This window comes from Elephas maximus, chromosome 6 (genome assembly GCF_024166365.1).
Source record: "Elephas maximus indicus isolate mEleMax1 chromosome 6, mEleMax1 primary haplotype, whole genome shotgun sequence".
Classification (NCBI taxonomy): Eukaryota; Metazoa; Chordata; class Mammalia; order Proboscidea; family Elephantidae; genus Elephas; species Elephas maximus.
Window position 1 is genome coordinate 109,015,931 of NC_064824.1, and position 22,730 is coordinate 109,038,660.

The 22,730-nt window shown below is 36.9% G+C and overlaps 1 protein-coding gene across 1 annotated transcript in view; it reads left to right on the forward strand.

The window, feature by feature from the left end:
- CPS1 (carbamoyl-phosphate synthase 1) overlaps positions 1 to 22,730 on the forward strand; it is a 132,474-nt gene that overhangs the window by 60,851 nt on the left and 48,893 nt on the right. Inside the window, exons 19-21 of the mRNA XM_049888995.1 lie at positions 1,229 to 1,427; positions 4,985 to 5,161; positions 10,449 to 10,567. Coding sequence (XP_049744952.1) covers positions 1,229 to 1,427; positions 4,985 to 5,161; positions 10,449 to 10,567 — 495 coding nt within the window. The remainder of the gene's footprint in view (positions 1 to 1,228; positions 1,428 to 4,984; positions 5,162 to 10,448; positions 10,568 to 22,730) is intronic.

Sequence of the window (22,730 nt, forward strand, 5' to 3'; positions counted from 1 at the left end):
TAATGAGCTTGCTGCCAGATTGAGGCAAATGGTCTTGCTAGTTGGCTTTGTTTGCTGGCTAATCATAAACTAACCAAAATCTGGCTAGTCAAAGCAGGCTGTGAAAAATCTCCTTCTTAACTGCACTTTGCAGATGTTGCTAAAAAGTGAAAATTAATCCTTAATTTTAGCTTCCATCAGGCTTCTTCAGGTGCGTAGCCCTATAGCAAATGCTAGACAAATAATAGTTCCCTTTTTTTGGGTTTGATTCAAGCTCAAGCATTCAGTACATGTTATTTTTATTTTACTAAAACTTTGCAAGACTAAACAATGTAGGACTTTTCTACAGATAAATGTTGCAACCCAATAAATAAATTTGCCATCTATTTGAACAACTCTTAGCAAACAATATTGGAGAGAAGCTTAAGTAATGTATTTCCTTTTATTATATTTAGCATCTGGTATTTAAATTACATCGCGTTCAAATTAATAAAATATTTACCTCTATAGATACTTTATGTAGCTACAAAGTGTTTCATGGAGTGGTGGTAGACATGTTGCCCTACCAGGAATCAGGAAACCTGAGTCTCATTCTGGTTCTTCCACTGACTGTGTGGCTTTGGGTGAATTACTTATCGTCTCTATCAGTCACCTCATCTGTAGGATGAGGGAGTGGGATTGAAAGGATTCATCTGTAATTCTATAGTTTTATGAATTATTTTATCAAATACCAGTATTAAAACTGACACTCCAGATGAGAAGAGTCAAGTTCCTGGAGCCCAAAGATCAAAGATAATTTGGAGACACAGGAAGGACCATATTTGCAGTGTCTGCGTTTTCCCGCACAGTACCAGCTAACTCAACTGTCTTTCTAGGTTCACACATGTATATATTTTTTCAAAAAAATATTTTGCAGATTCTTACCTTAGTGGAAGTTGAATAAGTGAGCACTTTATTTATCAAGGCAGTTATTGATTTGTGGTTGTAGAAGTGAAGGTTAGGAGTTGTAACCATGCCTGCCAGGCATGGAGAGCAAATTTCTCCTTGACCTACACCTCCAGAATTTTATCATGACTCACATTATTTTTTAAGTGGGTATTAAATATTCATATAGAACAGAGAATCAGGTGTGTCTTGTACCCTGAAGTGGAATAATACCATAAATTCTAAGTAAGACCAATTTATGTTTTAGGCTGTTTTCAATACTTGCTGCTCAAAGAGAAAGTTAAAATTTGTCTCTTCCTTTTAGTTACCCATTGGCCTTTATTGCGGCAAAGATTGCCCTAGGCATCCCACTTCCAGAAATCAAGAATGTTGTATCAGGGAAAACATCAGCCTGCTTTGAGCCTAGTCTGGACTACATGGTTACCAAAATTCCTCGCTGGGATCTTGACCGTTTTCATGGAACCTCTAGCCGAATTGGTAGCTCTATGAAAAGCGTAGGAGAGGTGAGTCTGTAATTTATTCTTCTATTTAGTCCTTGTCCTGAGTTTACTTTGTCAAATCCTTAACACCATTGAATGTCTTAAAGTTGCCTGGACATAGGGTTTTTGATTGGAGGATAAATAGTAATTTTATTTCTTCCCTGGTGTTTCAACATCTATTTGACTATTAATGTTATGTCATCACTTCATTGGATTCTAAGAGCTTCTGTTTAAAAGGAGAGGCCATGCATACAGGTATGTAGTATATGCACATATATGAAAACAGATATTCATATAAATATAACTGAGTTATCATGTGTTTTATAAACAAATCACAAAAGTAGAATAATATAAGATATACCAAAAAGGCCATTGAACTGAGGTTAAGAATTCTAGTCCATTCAGGCAAGATTTGGCTTCAACCTCCTTAAACCTCACTTTCCATATCTATTAAAGAAAGGGGCTGGATTAGAAGACCTCTCAGGACTCTTTTAGCTTTAAGTTCTAAATGGAAAAAACACGGTGGAATATTAAACCCCCTTTTATTATACTGAAAATCTCTAAGCATTTAGCCTCTTTAGATGATTTTCATACTATTCTATTTCATATTACATGAAACTAAAGTTAACTTTTGATTATTCCACCTTCAAAGATTCAGTAAGTCTCTGTGTGGGAGAAAAGAAAGAAATTCAGATCCTTGCCTCTGAGATTCACTCCCCTACCACCCTCCACCAAGGGGCTTATCTCTCTTTTCACTGAGGAGCTTTGGTGTAATGAAGAAAGCATGAGCTTTGGAACCAGATGAACTTGGGTTTTACTCTTGGCCTTGCCATGTATTAGCTAGAAACTCCTGGGCAACACTTTGCACCTCAGGTTCCCCATCTGCAAAATGGAGATAATAATACTTATGTAGCAAGGTTCTTATAAGGCATAACATTAATACGTCCAGTGTTAAGTAATGTCTTTAGGTAAATTCATAGCATGCCTCCAATAAGTGTAATTCATCATCAGTATTGTTAATGTATTTATATTCGTCAATGTGGTTCAAGTGTCGAGTTTCTGAGTACCAGTATGCATGAATCTATCTCTCTGTATCTATTCATCTGTCTATCCAGCCATCATCTGTCTTACTTTATCTCATCTTTATCTCTGATGGCCAATATAGGAGCTCTTAGTCTGTGTCTAGGTATCTAAAGTGGTTAGAACACAGAACAAAAGACTATAGATTCAATTTTTATTTTGTCCTTCATTTGTCCTATGACAGAGATTACAGACTAAACTCAGACCAGCCATTACAGAAATCTGTGCCACTAATCACAAGAAATACACAGGGAAAAAAAGAAAACACTTTACTGGTCAATCATACTCACACATAAAAGGCAGAATTATTATTATATTGGTTTCCTTAGTTTCCAAGATATTAATGGAAGATTTTAAAGTAATGACAGATAAGAAACAACTTGACCTTTTAAATTAAAATGTCTTACTAGTTGTAAAACACCAGGTACTATTTTTTCCTCCTTCATGTGTTGTTAAATCTTAATTTTTCAATCATCCCTTTTTATTCATAGTGGAATGGGAGCTCAAATGCCATAGAAAGCTGTGTTGGTAGGGTTTCAATCAGGTAAACCACTGCAATTTGGTTTACATTTCATAGGAAATGTCCCTTTTTGTAATGTTCACAGAAACATGTATAGGCCAAAGAAAATGAGAGACTTTTATAATGTTTTCATTTGGGGCTTATTGTCTGAGGGGTTTTTGTCATCAGTGAATATTTAATACCTTACATTTAGTTCAAATCAAGTTAGGAAACATTTCCTGAATTCTTACTATGTGCAAGACACTGGAGGATAAAACAAAGACTTAGTTGTGGATAATTGTGACACATTAGCTGCAGCTGGTGAGTTTAGAATATATAAACAGAACCAAATAAATGTGAGTTAAATGGTGGTAAAAGCTAAAATACAACATTTTACGTATAGATGCTATGAGGATGTAGTAAGTAGAGTAGGTCCAGGGAAGGCTATGATTGCTATTCCACTGAAAAATGATAAAATTTTCATTAAATTAATGTGAGATTAAATAATATTAAAAAAAAAAACACAAATTTTGAGCACTTTAAGTTAAGCATTTTTTTTATTATCGTGTATGTCTACTTCTCTTTTATTAAATGGACCTTTAGGTACTATGGAAACCCGGGTGGCATAGTGGTTGAGTGCTACGGCTGCCAACCAAAAGTCGGCAGTTTGAATCCACCTGGTGCTCCTTGGAAACTCTATGGGGCTGTTCTACTCTGGCCTGTAGGGTTGCTATGAGTCGGAATCGACTCCACGGCAACAGGTTTTTTTAAGGTACTATGTGCTTAAAATTAATAAAGGTTTATGGTGAGCAACTTGTAGAAGTACTTACTTTGGGACCACAGTTCAAAGATAATTTGGAGACAGAACAAGGGTCACATGCAAATTTTATTATATATCCCATAAGTATTTCTTAATTGTATAGCACGGTAACTTATTTTTGGCAGTGTCTCCCAGCCTAGGCTAAAAAATCTGTAAACATGTCTAACTTTTCAAGTTGCCACTGTGACTGTCAAATTGCGTATCTGAATTGGACTAACATTTTGTTTATCCCTGCTTTTGTGAATCTTTCCTTATTTCTAATTAAATTTGGAGCAGCGTGAAAAGGTTATTGTTTGGGTTTAGTGATCTTTGAATATGAATCATGTCACACAATTGACATGAAGATTTCCTAAACTGACACTAATGGGAGCTTGGGTCTCTTTGAGAAACCCTGGAAGTTTATCGAAGGTAGGATTATGACTGTTATTTTGAATTGGAGACCAAAAATGCATAGTAATCTATCATTTCACGGGAAGATTCAAAGACAATGTTTATCCAATGAAAATAACGAGGTAGGCTGCAAGGCCAGTCCTAGTACTGACTTGCGTCTTGTCTAAACTAAACCACCACATGGTTTTTCTAATTGATTAGCGTACAGTCAGCTATAAAGATTGCGGGAAGACACAAGGAATTTGTCATGGAGAATTTAGTCTCCGCCTACATTCAAAATCTGAATCTGTCAGTACTTGTCATGATTCTCAAGGTTCTATTAATATTAATGCTTAGCTATAAAAAAAGCTGAACTGACTTGAATACCAACTGATGCTCATTTAGAAATAGTTCTGATTTTGTGTTAATATATGTCTTGTTTCTCTTCATTTGCTTTCTTTTCTAAAGGACATCTACCTAAAAGCGTGAAAGCAGGATCTTTCTAAAGAAGGGTTTATATATCCTTATTTTAATACTATGGTCCCTAGCAGATACAGGTGATTTCCTCATCAATCTCAGTAAAAACAATTGAATTCCCTAAATGGTAAAAAACAGAACTAACGTTAATGACTCTGATTATGCCAAAACTATGGAGAAGAGAAAGGGAAAAAAAGTCTAAAACTTGAGTAGAATTCTTATATTTTTGTTCTTAAGTCTTTTATGAAAAAAAAAAATTCACTCCCCATTCTGCTACAGATTAAAAATATATGTAAGATCTTTCTTTAAATATGAGATATTAAATGTGTGTTACAGGTCATGGCTATTGGTCGTACCTTTGAGGAGAGTTTCCAGAAGGCTTTACGAATGTGCCACCCGTCTGTGGATGGTTTCACTCCCCGTCTGCCCATGAACAAAGACTGGCCATCCAACCTAGATCTCAGAAGAGAGCTGGCTGAACCATCCAGCATCCGTATCTATGCCATTGCCAAGGTAATATTCAACAAGGGGCCCAGAGCTACTGCTTTTTTCAGAATAGTCAGCCCGGACTTTTAAGTAAAACTGAATTACAAAACTCTCTTCAATTCAGAAAATTTTAGAATTTCTTAAACACTCTTCAATGGTGATAAACTAGAGACTTCTAAAGATTTCATCAAATAATTCTATATTTGATGAAAAATTATCCTTTTTCATTTGACTTTTGGCCTAGCCTTAGGACACATGATGGTTTTAAAGGATGATCACATACATAAAATGTCCCTTCCCTTTTTGTGAAGTGGTATCAGTACTGTTAAATAGATTTGATTACCTTGATTTGTCATTTCCTATCACCCTCATTATTTGCTCCTTAAAAATGTGTGGAATCGTGTTTTAGAATGGAACATGCATAAAATAGTATTACTACTTAAGATCCCAGAACAATCTTTCTTTCTTTGCTTGTTTCTTTGTGCTAAACAACAACAGACTATAAAGAACCTCAGTGATTATAGGCCTTTTCATGTAGTTATTTTATTGGTCTTACTTTTAGAATAAAAAAGCCCAGATTTCTCACTTCCGCCCACTAGTTCCTTTTTATGCAAATTAATGCCGTATTAATCTTCTTTCATGTTTACTGTGCTTAGAGTTTTGAAGCTTCCGCTCATCTGATTTTATAAAAGGTGACTTGGGCATCTGGGATCTGTCTGGCCAGAAATCTGTGAATGGCTCTTTGACATTTAAGAAAGTACAGGAGTTAATCCTCCAACAGAATCAAGCCATGCTGGGGCTACAAAGTCCTGCTGACCATTTTATGTGTTTGCATGTGTATACGGATGAGTGTATGATAATGTGAATTTTATCTTTAAAGCCAGAGGCCATCTTTGGAATTTACCTTTGTAGCAACAGAAAAAGGCTGTTAGTAATTTTGAACTCATTGAAACTTTTCTGCCCATATATCGAGAGTCCTGGAGAGAGGGGGAGGAGGAAGGGGATTGCATATAATATAATATATACTCTCCTCACAAGAAGGGTTTCTAAATGCAGAATGTTTAAGTCCCATTGAAATTCTGGGAGATACTAGTATGTTTTGATGTACATTACGTTTCAAGGTAATAGAAAATAACATTTTTAGTGATTAACAACTATGCAAGGAAGTCATTTCACCCTGTTACTGTTTTTATTTTCAGTCTTTCATTTAAAAAAAAATCAGCACCATATATATGTTGTTAGTGTTAGATGCCATCCAGTTGGTTCCAACTCATAGCAACCCTACGTATAACGGAATGAAACACTGCCCAGTCCTGTGCCATCCTTACACCCCTTGCTATGCTTGAGCCCGTTGTTGCAGCCACTGTGTCAGTCCTTCTCCCTAAGGGTCTTCTTCTTTTTTGTTGACCCTCTGCTTTACCAAGTATGATGTCCTTCTCTGGGGACTAGTCCCTCTGGATAACATGTCCAAAGTATGTGAGACAAAGTCTCCCCATCCTTGCTTCTAAGGAGCATTCTGGTTGGACTTCTTCCAGGACAGATTTGTTTGTTCTTCTGGCAGTCCGTAGTATATTCAATATTCTTCTCCCGCACTGTAATTCAAAGCTATCAATTCTTCTTCGATCTTCCTTATTCATTGTCCAGCTTTCACATGTGTATGAGGCGGTTGGAAACACCACAGCTTAGATCAGGCACAACTTAGTCCTTAAAGTGACGTCTTTGCTCTTGAACACTTTAAAGAGATCTTTTGCAGCAGATTTGCCCAGTGCAATGTGCTGTTTGATTTCTTGACTGCTGCTTCCATGGGCGTTGATTGTGGGTCCAAGTAAAATGAAATTCTTGACAACTTCAGTATTTTCTCCGTTTATCATGTTGTTGCTCATTGGTCTAGTTGTGAGGATTTTTGTTTTCTTTATATTGAGATGTAATCCATACTGAAGGTTATAGTCCTTGATCTTCATCAGTAAGTGCTTCAAGTCCTCTTCACTTTCAGCAAGTAAGGTTGTGTCATCTGCGAAATGCAGGTTGTTAGTGAGTCTTCCTCCAATCCTGATATGGCATTCTTCTTCATATACTCCAGCTTCTCAGATTATTCACTCAGCATACAAATTGAATAAGTATGGTGAAAGGACACAACCCTGAAGCACACCTTTCTTGACTTTAAACCATGCCGTATCCCCTTGTTCTCTTCAAGCAACTGCCGCTTGATCTACGTACAGGTTCCTTCTCAGCACAAATAACATTCTTCAGAATGTTATCCATAGTTTGTTATGATCCGCACAGTCCAATGTGTTTGCATAGTCAATAAAACACAGGTAAACATCTTTCTGGTATTCTCTGCTTTTAGCCAAGATCCATCTGACATCAGCAATGATATCCCTCATTCTGTGCCCTCTTTTGAACCCAGTTTGAAATTCTGGTAGGTCCCTGTCAATGTACTGCTGCAATCGCTTTTGAATGATCTTCAGCAAGATTTAACTTGTGTGTGATATTAATGATAGTGTTTGATAATTTTTGCATCCTCCCAGATCACCTTCCTTTGGAATGGTTAAAAATATGGATCCCTTCCAGTTCGTTGGCCAGGTAGTGGTCTTCCAAATTTCTTGGCATAGGTGAATGAACACCTCCAGTGCTGCTTCTGTTTGTTGAAACATCTCAGTTGATATTCCATCAATTCCTGGATCCTTGTTTTCCCAGTGCCTTCGGTGCAGCTTGGACTGGGGCAGCTTCAGTGTCATCAGTTCCAGATCATATGCTACTTCCTGAAATGGCTGGATGCCAACCAATTCTTTTTGATACACTGACTCTGTGTATCCTTTCAATTTCTTTTGATGCTTCCTGCGACGTTTAATATTTTCCCCCATAGAGTCCTTCAATATTGCAACTTGAGGCTTGAATATTTTCTTCAGGTCTTTCAGCTTGAGAAACATGGAGCCTGTTCTTCCCTTTTGATTTTCTAACTCCAGGTCTTTGCACATTTCATTATAATAACTTGTCTTCTGGAGCTACCCTTCGAAATCTTGTGTTCAGCTCTTTTACTTCATCATTTCTTTCTTTTGTTTTAGCTACTCTACATTCAAGAGCAAGTTTCAGAGTCCCTTCTGACCTCCATTTTGTTTTTTTCTTTCTTTCTTGTCTTTTTAATGATCTATTACTTTCTTCATGTATGGTATTCTTGATGTCATTCCACAGATGGTCTGATCTTCAGTCATTAGTGTTCAATGCATGAGATCTATTCTTGAGATGGTCTCTAAATTCAGGTGAGATATGCTCAAGGTCATACCTTGGCTCTCGTGGACTTATTTTAATTTTCTTTAGCTCCAACTTGAACTTGCACCTGAGCAATTTTCTGTTCTACAGTCATCCCCTGGCCTTGTTCTGACTGATAATAATGAGCTTTTCCATTGTCTCTTTCCACAGATGTAGTCAGTTTGATTCCTTGGTATTCCATCAGGCTAGGTCTGTGTGTGTATGTGTGTATATATATATATATGTATATATATACATATATGTGTGTGTATGTATATATATATATATCCCCACATATCTGTTATATATATATCTTTTCCCCAGGCAAAGGGCAGTAAATGGATTTTTTCTTAAGTCTAGTAATCATGCTTCTGCCATTTTGAGAAGGATGAAAAAGGGAAGCATTTCCAAGTTCCCAGCTGGGCTGTAAAACTCAAGGAAATCTTTCATTCTTTTCTAACACACTTATAAAGGATGAGAATTCAGGGAAAATGTGTGGAGGCCTTTCTTGCACATAGTATCCTATGTACAAACAGGAAGTGCTGAGTCTGAGGTATAAATTATTGTCTGCCAGAATGCCAGGAGAAGGAACTGATTTCTGTTTGTTAGAGGTCATCATTACTGTTCATTTCCACAGCAACCAGGATCTTGGTGATTTTGACAAAGAGTATAAAACTGTGGAAGGCTGAAGGGGAAAAAGAATGAAGGGAGTGTAAATCTTCACTTGCTTTCATGATTCTTAGAAAAGGGCAACTTTCTCTGAGGTCTGATTTTTGTAGCAGTCTTATTTCAGTATGACTGGATCATCACCTCTTTTGATTTGGGGAGAATCCAGGGCATTGTTTTTGATTTGGGGAGCATTAAAGTGACCTCATATTTGTTTGGGGTCATTATGGACTTCATGACAATGTTGTGAGATAGCAAGGCTGCAGTGATGATGAAGTCCTAAGACTCTGGCAGGATCTTGTTTTTATTAGAAACTGTGAATGTGATTGTAGTTGCCCTTCATCATACTCAAAGGACTGTAGGATTCTAGCCCCCACCTCCCTCCATTGATTGTGTGTATGATTGTGTGTGATTGTGATTGTGTGACTGTGTGAAAAGATCATTTGGTCTGTCAAAAGAGTCACTAACTCAACGTTCTATCCACCTCACAGTGTTGATAGCTAACATATAATTCTACCTTTAGTCACTTGGAAAATAGGACAGAATATTAAGTCTTTGGAAATCTGCCTATAATTACAAGGAAAATTAAATAAAAGAAACATTAATAGGCTTATGAAATGAACATGGTTTTGAGTATCTCTGCTAGATGTCATCTTACTCTTGTCAACAAAATTATGAGCTATGCTATATCTCAACACTCATTTTCTTGGTCTTCCCAACATTAGATAAGTGAAATAAAATTATGAATGGATATTTGTGTGAATGTGGAATGGGGTAATAAAATATGCTATTTTCTAAAGGATAATTCTATTATCCAAAATATAAGCCAAATGATCATTACATTGATTCGAATTTTCTTACCCATTTGGCTTAAACATAGTTTTAAGAGAGTCTCTTTAATTTCTCAAAGATGTGCTTAATTTAGGATATAAATGGTAACTCAGTTACATACAAACCAGGGACACAGACCCTGTTAGGGAAATTTTTCTGAGCACATCTCTCTCTGATGAACTCAGCACACCTCTGTATGCCATTTGTGGGTGTGTTTGGATGCATCTTTAGGCTTATTGGAAGGAACCTCAATGACATCAGTTTTTTATTTCATGTTTCATACCTCAGTCTGTATAGCCTCAAACCAAACCAAAAACCAAACCTGCTGCCAAGTCAATTCTAACTCCTAATTGTTGACACTATAGGACAGAGTAGAACTACCCCATAGGGTTTCCAAGGAGCGGCTGGTGGATTCAAACTGCCAACCTTTGGTTAGTAGCCAAGCTCTTAACCTTTGCTCCACTAGGGCTCTAAATAACATGGAAAGGAAAGACTGCTATATGTTTTCAGCCAAATAAGACATTTATAAAATGTTTGTAAAAGATAGTATCTCTTCACCTTTTGGCAGGCTATAGAAGACAACATGTCCCTCGATGAGATTGAGAAGCTCACATCCATTGATAAGTGGTTTTTGTATAAGATGCGTGACATTTTAAGTATGGAAAAGACACTTAAAGGACTCAACAGGTAAGTCAATACTGCTCTGATTAACTCCAGACATCTTCTGTGCAACTTTCCCTCTCACCCTTAAGCTCTTGATTAAAATTCTGCTTCAATGAGGTAAATAGTGCCAAGGTTCTAAAACAGTAGTCATGGTCACAAGACAAATGGTAGTTTTCAGATGTTTATTTTATGAAAGGAATTTATTAATATTTCTAATCCTTTTCTACCACTGTCCTTACCATCAAACATAATGATGGTTTTATTAGAACTGTCTTTTAAATTTACAAAAGTATGTGTACATTTATGGATATATTGTGTTATTTGATTTTCAAACATTACCTGGATTTTAATTTTATATACCAATAATTAAATGAATAAGACTCCTGTTCCCACAGACTTTCTCCTACATTCTGAAACCTCTTTTTCCTCTATAATATCAGCCAGCACATTGCCATATATTGATGAGCAAAGGCACTCTGCTTGCATTCTACTGATATTTTTAACACTGGCACTTCCAGTTCTGCATGCAGATAAGCCACATTCGGGTTTCTGCTAATAGATTCTTTACCTCTCAGTCATTTACATTTTTATCTCCTTCACAGCCAATTGTTTTTAAAATTTCATTTCATGTTCAGAATATTTCAATAATGTTGGTGCTTTAACATCTACCTTTTTATTTTTCATGAGAAGATCATTTGTTGGGGCACCTTAGGCTAGTGAGGTTCCAGATAGATTTAAAAGAGGTATCTTTAATAACAGGAGCATTTATTAGTAATTTGTGGGAGACAGCATAGTCCCCTTTACCTTCCCCCCTTCAAAGAGTCGGAAATACACTACCATTGGAAGATATCTCTCTTACAAGCCTTTGGATATGTTTAGGAAGGGCAGGGATTTTGTTTGTATAAATTGTTTTTAAATGGCTTGAGAGGATGTGGAAAAATCACTTCAAATGTTGTTGAGGACTGTGGAAAGACCTCAAAGCCTGGACTTCTCAAGGGTTTGAGGACTCTAATAGATAACTGAGATGCCGTATTTGCCTAATCAAGATGTACACAAACTGGGTAATAAAAGAAACCTGACTTTCTTTTTAAGCAAATTGAGGTTCTTTTAATCTGTTTGATAACTGCCCAAGACAAATGTTGAGCTTTGAAAATTCAGGATTCCCTTTCTGCCCAGGATGAAACTAGCCACAGTTATCTAGAACTCATCCTTCTTAGTGATCAAATAAATGAACACTAGATAGTGGTGAGTTGGGAATTGAGCTTCTACATTTATCTTAAGAATTTTGCTGACTTGAGATTTCCTTTCTTGGTTTATGATGCCTGCAGAACTTCTTTGCTGAATTATAGCCTGTTTTCAGTTTCAGGCAAGTGATTTCAAAAGCAAATGAAACCACACCAGTTAGACCACATGAGGGTGCTAGAAACTTACGGTCTGCCCAGTGTAGCAGTGTGGGAGACAGGGGGTGAAAAATATCAGGTGGCATTGTGATTTAAATTTCCACTTGATATACATTCTGTTTTTGGAGTGAATTTGATGATTTAATTAAGTAGTTTTTGCTACAACAGAAAGCAGGTTTTGAGATGCTAATTAAGTATTGGTATTTTGTATATTAATAGTGAAAAAGGTCCCTGGAGGATTAGAACGACTCAGTTACAGATCTCTTATCTAGCTTTCTTATAATATCTTTCTGACTTCCACATTGTGTTGAATTTATTTACTGATTATTTGATACTTTCAGTCTCCATTTTCTGGGAAAACGTATTTGTAGATAGAGATATTTTCTATTGTTGGCAATGATCTACGTTATAAGACACTTTGTATAAAGCTTTTAATATTTTTAAAGTGTTTAAGAAATACAGTTCCAACTATATATCTTCCTTATAGTTTTTGTTGATCCAGGAAGATAGTGGTTTTTTTTTTATTATTGAGTGAAAGCTAAAGTAAGCTCAGAATGAAAGGCTTAATGGATGATCCAAGACGTTAGTAAACCTGACCCCTGAACTCATTTTATTTTCCGAGTGACATTTAATTGTGTTGTTCATTTCTTTTTGAATATCATAGAGGCACATGCAGCAATTCAATAATTATTGTTATTTAGAGGTGTTATAAAAAAAAAGAGGTGTTATAGACGTAAAACAAGAATAAAAAACAAACAAGAATAGATGGCGCTAAAGCTACCTGTATCAGTCATTCTGTGTAGCACACGGAGGTCTAAAGTTGAAAGAATAGCCTAGCTGAGGGGTCGTCAGTGTGGAGGGGGCGTCAGCGTGTAGGAGTGTGGAAAAATCAGATCCCCACTTCTCTGGCCCTTCTGTTCGGACACCAGCTGCACATGCAGCACTTCACTTCTTCCTCTGGCCCTAACCACCCAGATCTAGGTCAGATCTCACGCATTAAAGGGCACAGCCCTCCACACTGCCATGTCTTCCCAGGACCTCAGATGCCAGTCCAAGCCTGGGACTCCCCACTACATCCTCACTGCTGACCCGCGGGCTACGAGCTTGGTGTTTTCCCATTACCCTTTCAGGGTGCCAGCCATAAACTCAGGAGTTTCCCAGGGGTCCCTTCCTTTCTGTCCTGTTGGGTACAACTTTGGGGGTTCCTTCTACCCTTTTAGGATTCCAGTCATAAGTTCAGGGGTCCCCAGGGCACCCCAACTTAACCCCTGTACCACCAGGGCTGGCATATAGCTGAATAATGTATTGCAGGTTTGGAGAAAGTTAAGAAAATAAGTTTTTCTTTTTCATTTGTATTTATTTGTGGTTCACTTTGTTTCAAGATTTCAACTACTGCAGTGTTGGGAAGGCTGACTTTTGAGGTTTGTTGTGATTTGAGGTGATGCCCAAGCTTTCCTGCCTCAGGATATTTCTAGCCCAAAGTGCCCCAGTCCCTTTACACTTCCATGTAGTCTTGTGGGGAAAAAGGCAATGGGTACCTCACTTGGAAGAAGAGGAGAAACTTAAAGAGAGAATAAGATATGGAATATTAGGACATGGGGTAAGTTTCATCTGATTTCCTCCTTGTGCATTGGAAGAAGCAGTCAATGAAGCTAAGTATGACTGCCATGCCAGTCTTACCTGCCATGGAGTCACGAGCACACTCCCTCCCTCACTTTTCTAGCCTCACATTCTTCCTGATAATGTCTGCTTCATGGCTTTATTATGAAACTTAAATGATACAGGTGTAAAGGAGACCTGGCACATGGTAGGTGCTCAAGAAGTTCTGCTCACTTTTGCCCTGAAAGTAAAAATAATCACCTGTTTTAATAAAGGGCATTTCATGATTTTAGATGTATATAGAGAGAGACTCATTTTCAGAGTCACAATTTGCATTTGCTTATATATTTTGCAGTGCATCATTTCTTAATTTTCTGTATGACACATTGTCACTTATTTTAATAGAAGACCTTTTTTTTTAAAGGAAGCAATGATAGCTAATGATGCAAATGCTATTCTTATCAAAAGATCAATAGTACACCATTATGATAATGAATAAAAATTCCCACTCCTACAGTTGTTAATCATGCTAAAATTCTTCTAAAATCCAATAAATACACTTGGTAGCAAAAAATGAAAGTATTCAAATCGATGGCCAGTTTGTGACTTGTATTTACATACACGTAGTCATCTGAAAAAAAGTCCAAAATTTGACTCTCAAATGGAATATACTCATATATTTAATACATGCCCAAGTATCTACAGAGTGGGATGGGGGGCGGAGATTATAACAAGGCATTACGAAATAACTGATGAGTTTTCCATGCCTGTGAGAAAGTGGAAATTATAATAAGAAACACTTTCCTTCAAGGGTGGAGATAACCATGTATCATGCTCAGGATGATGGATGAAATCCCAGGCTTCTGCAGGGTGATGAGGCAAGGTAGACAGGTCTTAGAATAGTAATCGACCCAGCATCCTTGCTCTGAGTGCTTGCGCCCATCAGAACTCAGTGTGCAGTCTCCAGTACATGGGTGGAGTAATGGCAACCCTCACGATACTTCGAGAACAACATCCAGTTTTAGCAACCGAAGTGATAACCATTATTCAGACAGCTTCAGCAAAAAATCTCTCTTTCCTGTTGAGTTCACTGACTTTCTCCTTTTTCTCTTTAATTGTTTATTGCTGCTCAAGGGCATGCTAGGTAAGTTAGCCTTAATGGCAGTTCCCCAAATTTATAAGCTGGTGTAGAGGCATTTACTGATCTAGAGTGATAACATATTTCTTTCGGTTTTGAAAAGCTTCTCTTTACTCAATGTGATGGAGTTAGGTCCTGTAGGATTTCCGATGCCTATTTTGCATATGCTTTGAAAATTAGGTGTATGAAAGTCACGAAAGATTTGTTAACTTCAGATCACTCTGCGAGGAGTTTGAGAAAAGTTAAGTCAGAATTTTTAGTGGAACTGAAAAATTTGTATAAACTCTATCCATTGACCTTCACTACTGAGGTATCCAGATGTTAGTTAGTATGTGGGTTTTTCCCATACTCACTCATCCTACCAGCACTGACTTTTTAATATGGTATACTCCTCCCATGTAGCATTTTCCTGAATGGTCACTAAAAGGAAGTCATACTTTTTTTTTTATTTATTGAAAATTACAAAATTCTCACTCCTAGTCCTTCCCTCCATTGGTACATGAAAACATTCAGTTTTGGTCATGCAAAGAAATCTGACCTGGAGTATAGAAGTACAAGAACCATAAATCAAATAGAGAAACATGTCAAATATCTTCATCAATTAGGTATTCCTAATATAGCTAATTCCCCTAAAGTAACAAAAGAATAGATTTAGAATGCTCTTTTTTTTTTTTAAATAATTTTATTGTGCTTTAAGTGAAAGTTTACCAGTCAAGTCAGTCTGTCACATATAAGCTTATATACACCTTACTCCATACTCCCACTTACTCTCCCCCTAATGAGTCAGCCCGCTCCCTCCTTCCAGTCTCTCCTTTCATGACGGTTTTGCCAGTTTCTAACCCTCTCTACCCTCCTATCTCCCCTCCAGACAGGAGATGCCATCACAGTCTCAAGTGTCCACCTGATACAAGTATAGAATGCTATCTTTTAACACGGAGATTTGAATTTTGATTGAATTCAATAGTGCAGAGCACCTCAAATGTCTATGTTTAAAGATGTGGAAAGGTGAATGAGATAACATCTGGAAGAAATAAAATTACATATAATAGATATTTTTCATTATAGTTGTTACTAGGTGCCCTTAAGTCAATTGCAGTAGCCAGTGAGGGGGTAGAAACCCTAGTGGTATAGTGGTTAAAAGCTATGGCTGCCAACCAAAAGGTCAGCAGTTCAAATCCTCCAGGTGCTCCTTGGAAATCCAATAGGTCAGTTCGTTCTACTCTGTCTTCTAGGTTCACTGTGAGTCGGTATTGACTTGACGGGAACAGATTTGGTGTTTCGCTTTTGGTTTAATGAGGAGGTGATAGGCCTATCCCTTAGACTGAAGATTTCAACTTGTTAGGGATTAATAGACAAGCACTGGTACAAGGATCCTCAGTTGAACCCCTTTTGTTATAAGTACAGAAGGAAGCTGGCTGTGATAAGGCTTGTTTGTGATCAGGAACTATTTCAGAATATTATACCACATCCATTTTTATTTATAATATCAATTTTAATTAGGAATTTTAGGTTGAAAGACAACCATGATACATCAGGGAAAAAAAAAAAACCTACAAGCAAGAGGAAATGTGGGAGTACTAATTACTGTCTTTGAGCATCTGCTTTTCCTCTTTTCAAATATTTTATTTACTTATTTTGGTTTTTGGGTTCTTTAGCTGTTTCTGACAGACCTATTCAGCTCCAAAATTTTATTAAACTTGCCTAAATTATAAAAATCTGTTCTTTCAATGGCTAAAACGAAGCTGAATTATGTGTAGAATCCTCCCTGCAAGTGAGAAGCTTAAAGAAGACAGTCAGCCTTTGGATACGTTATATATATCATGCTGAAGTACCGAATAGAAGGGTTTCCACCACTTACGATTGCTTGTTCTTTTGCATTTCATCCAATTTGGGCAATTTTCCTTGAATGGCCCATTTTGCTTTCTAGTCTTTATGCAGAATGCTGCTGTTTACATTAGCACCATTGCAGAAATACTATTTAAAAAAATTGGTTTCATTGATTTTAGATGTCCAAAAGCAGAAGATATGATCATTGTGATAGTTTATAGTACATAAATATAGGAAGCTGAGAACTGGATCCATTTCTCTATTAATTATTGACATAATCTTAATTTACTATGGATTTATACATAAATTTTCCAGTAATTTTTTTTTCCCCAGTATTCTATGGGCTTCATGTACTTTTTGCCATCCCAATTCTGGTAATATCAATATTCTCTTCCCCTTTCAATGCCACTTGCTGCTATGGTCAATGTAGTGAAAAAAAAAAATGCTCTTCTCACGGAGACCCAGTTTCCATGTGAACATCGCTATGTTCAATGTAATAAACTATACCCATTGGTGAGTGCTAAAAATCATAGGTGTGCCTATTGCTTAGGAAAACAATCTAGGGCAAGCCTGGTGAGTTCCGCCTGGGCATTCAAGTGCTAAATTGAGCTCAGTGAAGTTGGTCATTTCCCTGCAGCCACAAACTTCTGGGCAGACGTAATAATGCAGGTGTCAACTTAGCTGGAACATTCAAATGTCCTCTCCTACATGTGTTAGCTTCCACTGATTTTTTATTTAACTTGCTCACAAGGCATGAAAAAACTAGAAAAGAACATTTTGTGCTTATATTTGATTGAAGTTTTCTGGAGAAGACTATTACCTAAAGGTTGTTAGAAGCTAGATATAAGGAAGAGAAAGGTCAGGACTTTATCTTTTGATGATAATTTATATTATCTGGTAGGAAAAAAATAACTTCAGCCTTAAAATATTAAATATAGAAGTAATTTAGAGAAAGAAATGTATGATTATAACATATAACCATATGTTATTTATGATACTTTACAATGCTGTATATTTGTGATAACATTAATTATTTTGGTACAGAATGAGACTGGAGTTTGTTGGACACTTTAGAGGAACCCACTGATTTGATTGGCAGGAAATGGTCTTATGTTCTCTGCCATCACTACTAACTCACACTGAGCTTCTGAGACTCAGCTTCATCCCAGTTAAAAAAAAAATTTTTTTTTCTTAACTAAACGGCCATGCAGCTAAATGGGTATATATTATGTGTCAAGTGAAAAAAAATTTTATAAGTTACTGCATATTACCATTCAATGGTTTTAGTCTTCATACCCTAAACTGTTCATCTAATAAATCTTTTCATAAATACTAAACATTGAGGCTTACATGAAAAGGCTCTATTTTTTCTCTGTAAAAGGGGAATATTACTGTGAGAACTTCTTTGCCTCTGTGAATTAATGCAGAAAATACATTTCATTTTTAATTTGCCTTTAGCTTCCATGTGATAAGGTAGAGATTTTTAGCTGATGTCATCGATTTGACATGACACCACCAGCTTTTTTTAACTAACAAAATGGTATTTTTATTGTTTTGAAAATAATTGTGCATCTTTGAAAGTGTGAGGTAGTACTTATGACTCTGGCGTGGACAAGATGCATATTTTACTTAAAAGGTTTTCAGAAGTGATTTTCAGACCACTCATAAAGTAAAAATGGTGTTATGTATTTTCTGTATATTAATTCTAATATATTTGAAAATTCTAAAAATCTTAAATAGATTTAAAATAACACATGCACAGAATTTCTGTGTATGCCTCTATTAATAGTAAAGAATTAATAGATTATCCCTAAGTCAAGTGTTCTGTTCTCAGCATGATGAGTTATGTTGTTTACTTGATGGCTTTTCTCTGTATTAGGACTGTCATTAGACCAGATGGTATTTGCTTATCTATTCAGTCATTAAGTATTTATTGCATACCTACTATGTTCAAGGCATTATGCTAGCTTCAATGCTATTTGCAGATGAATAATTATCAGTCATTAAACTGCCTTCAGTGAGTTTGTAATCTATTTTCAGAGATGAAATATATACATACATACACACAAGAAAGGATGCTTAAGGGCTCTATGAGAGGCAGATACGCAAGGCCATGAAAGTTCAAAAGATGTTAAAAGCAAAAGCCCTAAGACCTTTGCACAAGTTAGCAAATGTAAGTCACAATATAATACTTTCCAGGAGGTAGGCACACCTGACCTATACTTCCAAGAAGAAACCATGACTCAGAATGTTTAAGTAAATGCTCCAGGGTTTAACAGCTAGCTTATGTTGGAGCCAGGACTTGAGTTCAAGACTTTCTGAGTCCAAGGACAGTATTCTCTTCCCTCAATATATTCCAGTGTCACTGGAGCTAAAGAAAGGGAGAATTTAAAACAGAATAAAACAGGAGGACACTTTTAGCAGTTTTTCATGGCTTAAGGGGTGCAGAGAGATAGAGAACTGGGCAAATCCACCAACTTTAATGATAGGGTAGCAGGAGTGGAAGCTAAACTATAAGGACCCAATGCACAGTGAGAAAGAGGAAGTAGGTAAGTATATGAATTCTTAGGAAGTGACAAATTGTGTTTGCTCTTAGTTTGTCATATTTATGCTTTATTTAATAAAATAACAATCTTACTATGAAGGAATTAAGCTAGGCTAAGAACATAAATTGGACTCTGGTGATGCAGTGGTTAAGAGCTTGTTTGCTAACCAAAAGGTTGGCAGTTCCAATCCAGAGCTGCTCCTTGGAAACCGTAAGGGGCAGTTCTACTCTGTCCTATAGGGTCGCTATGAGTTGAAGAACATAAATTAAGGTGGAGATAAGTTACCTGTTTGCTCATTGTGTGCAATAGTTGCACCCATAGAGTTTCACTTCATTGTTCTGTAATTATTACACGTATGATAGTATCATCCCCCAATGAAATTATAAATTCCATTAGGGCAAATACCATGGTGTCTTAATATACTTTTAATATAGGACTCTCTTAGTAAGAGCTTTTGTTGATTTGTGTGTACAGAATAGAGTTCACCATCCTAAGGAAAGCAATCAATTCTGAAACAAATATGATTAGCTTCCAATTCTTTATTTACCATATATTTTCTTGGGAATCAGAATACAGTGCCTTGGATAGAGTCAACGCTCAACAAAATTTGAATGAAAATTTAATAATGAAATAAATAAAGAGTAGTTCCTGGTAAGAAACGCATTGTTTCTTGCTTGCTCAAAGGGATCCACAGCACTGTTAATTGAAAAAAATATATAGTCCAAGATATAAATCTACTGTGTGTTGGGACACATTGTATATCAGCATCTGTAGTAGGTTTTATTTTTTTTTTTAGTAAGTGGCTATATTTCTACTAATTGTTAGGAAGGCTCTGAATAAACTATTTTATAATAAAAAGGAGTTTTTTCTAATTGTTTTGTACCCTCAAATACAGACTTCATATGCTATGGCATTGTAATACTTACGTGGACCTCATAATGTCGCTATAGCCTCTTGAAAACAAGGCAGAATTTATATACCTTAGGAAAAAAATTTTTCTAGGTTTTGAAAACTGTGAATTTTCTGAAAAGTTTTCATGAGAAATATTCATCCATATTTACAACTGTAGTGAAGGATGTAATTTAATTAACCCAGCCGAGAAGGTTGAGGTAAAAATATATATATTGTTGTTGTTAGGTGCTGTTGAGTCGGTTCCAACTAATAGCGACCTTATGCACAACAGAACGAAACACTGCCTGGTCCTGAGCCATCCTCACAATCATTGTTGTGCTTGAGCTCATTGTTGTAGCCACTGTGTTAATCCACCTTGCGGACGGTCTTCCTCTTTTCCGCCCACCCTGCACTATGCCAAGCATGATGTCCTTCTCCAGGGACTGATCCCTCCTGACAACAAGTCCAAAGTATGTAAGAAGCAGTCTCACCATCCTTGCTTCTAAGGAGCACTCTGGTTGTACTTCTTCTAAGACAGATTTGTTCATTCTTTTGGCAGTCCATGGTATATTCAATATTCTTCACCAACACCACAATTCAAAGGCATCAGTTCTTCTTTGGTCTTCCTTATTCATTGTCCAGCTTTCACATGCATATGATGTGATTGAAAATACCATGACTTGGGTCAGGCGCACCTTAGTCTTCAAGGTGACATCTTTGCTCTTCAACACTTTGAAGAGGTCCTTTGCAGCAGATTTACCCAATACAATGCATCTTTTGATTTCTTGACTGCTGCTTCCATGGCTGTTGATTGTGGGTCCAGATGAAATCCTTGAAAACTTCAATTTTTTCTCTGTTTATCATGGTGTTGCTTATTGGCCCAGTTGTGAGGATTTTTGTTTTCTTTATGTTGAGGGGCAATCCATACTGAAGGCTGTGGTCTTTGATCTTCATTAGTAAGTGCTTCAAGTTCTCTTCACTTTCAGCAAGCAAGTTAGTGTCATCTGCATAACACAGGTTGTTAATGAGTCTTCCTCCAATCCTGATGCCCTGTTCTTCTTCATATAGTCCAGCTTCTTGGATTATTTGCTCAGCATACAGATTGAATAGGTATGGTGAAAGAATACAACCCTGACACACACCTTTCCTGACTTTAAACCAAACAGTATCCCCTTGTTCTGTCCAAACAACTGCCTCTTGATCTATGTAAAGGTTCCTCATGAGCACAATTAAGTGTTCCGGAATCCCCATTCTTAACAATGTTATCCATAATTTGTTATGATCCACACAGTCGAATGCCTTTGCATAGTCAATAAAACACAGGTAAACATCCTTCTGGTATTCTCTGCTTTCAGCCAGGATCCATCTGACATCAGCAATGATATCCTTGGTTCCACGTCCTCTTCTGAACCCAGCCTGAATTTCTGGCAGTTCCCTGTCAATATACTGCTGCAGCTGTTTTTGAATGATCTTCAGCAAAATTTTGCTTGTGTGTGATATTAATGATAAAATTGTTCTATAATTTCCACATTCAGATGGATCACCTTTCTTGGAAATAGGGATAAATATGGACATCTTCCAGTCAGTTGGCCAGGAAGCTGTCTCCCATATTTCTTGGCATCGATGAGTGAGCACCTCCAGCACTGCATCTGTTTGTTGAAATATCTCAATTGGTATTCCATCAATTCCTGGAGCCTTGTTTTTTTGCCAGTGCCTTCAGAGCAGCTTGGACTTCTTCCTTCAGTACCATCGGTTCCTGATCATATGCCACTTCTTGAAATGGTTGAACATCGACTAATTCTTTTTGGTATAATGACTCTGTGTATTCCTTCCATCTTCTTTTGATGCTTCCTATGTCATTTAATATTTTCCCCATAGAATCCTTCACTATTGCAACTCGAGGCTTGAATTTTTTCTTCAGCTTTTTTCAGCTTGAGAAAAGCTGAGCGTGTTCTTCCCTTTTGGTTTTCCATTTCTAGCTCTGTGCACATGTCATTATAATACTTTGTCTTCTCGAGCCCCTCTTTGAAATCTTCTGTTGAGTTCTTTTACTTCACCAATTCTTCCTTTTGCTTTAGCTGCTTGATGTTCGAGAGCAAGTTTCAGAGTCTCCTCTGACATCCATCTTGGTCTTTTCTTCTTTCCTGTCTTTTCAATGACTTCTTGCTTTCTTCATGGATGATGTCCTTGATATCATTCCACAACTCATCTGGTCTTCAGTCACTAGTGTTCAATGCATCAAATCTGTTCTTCAGAGGGTCTCTGAATTCAGGTGGGATGTACTCAAGGTCATATTTTGGCTCTCGTGGACTTGTTCTGATTTTCTTTAGTTTCTGCTTGAACTTGCATACAAGCAATTGATGGTCTGTTCCACAGTCGGCCCCTGGCCTTGTTCTGACTGATGATATCAAACTTTTCCATCATCTCTTTCCATAGATGTAGTCAATTTGATTTCTGTGTGCTCCATCTGGCGAGGTCCATGTGTATAATTGCCGTTTATGTTGGTGAAAGAAGGTATTTGGAATGAAGAAGCCATTGGTCTTGCAAAATTCTATCATTTGATCTCTGGCATTGTTTGTATCACCAAGGCCATATTTTCCAACTACTGATCCTTCTTCGTTTCTAACTTTCACATTCCAATCGCCAGTAATTATCAATGCATCTTGATTGCATGTTCGATCAATTTCAGACTGCAGGAGCTGATAAAAATCTTCTATTTCTTCATCTTTGGTCCTAGTGGTTGTTGCATAAATTTGAATAGTCATATTGACTGGTCTTCCTTGTAG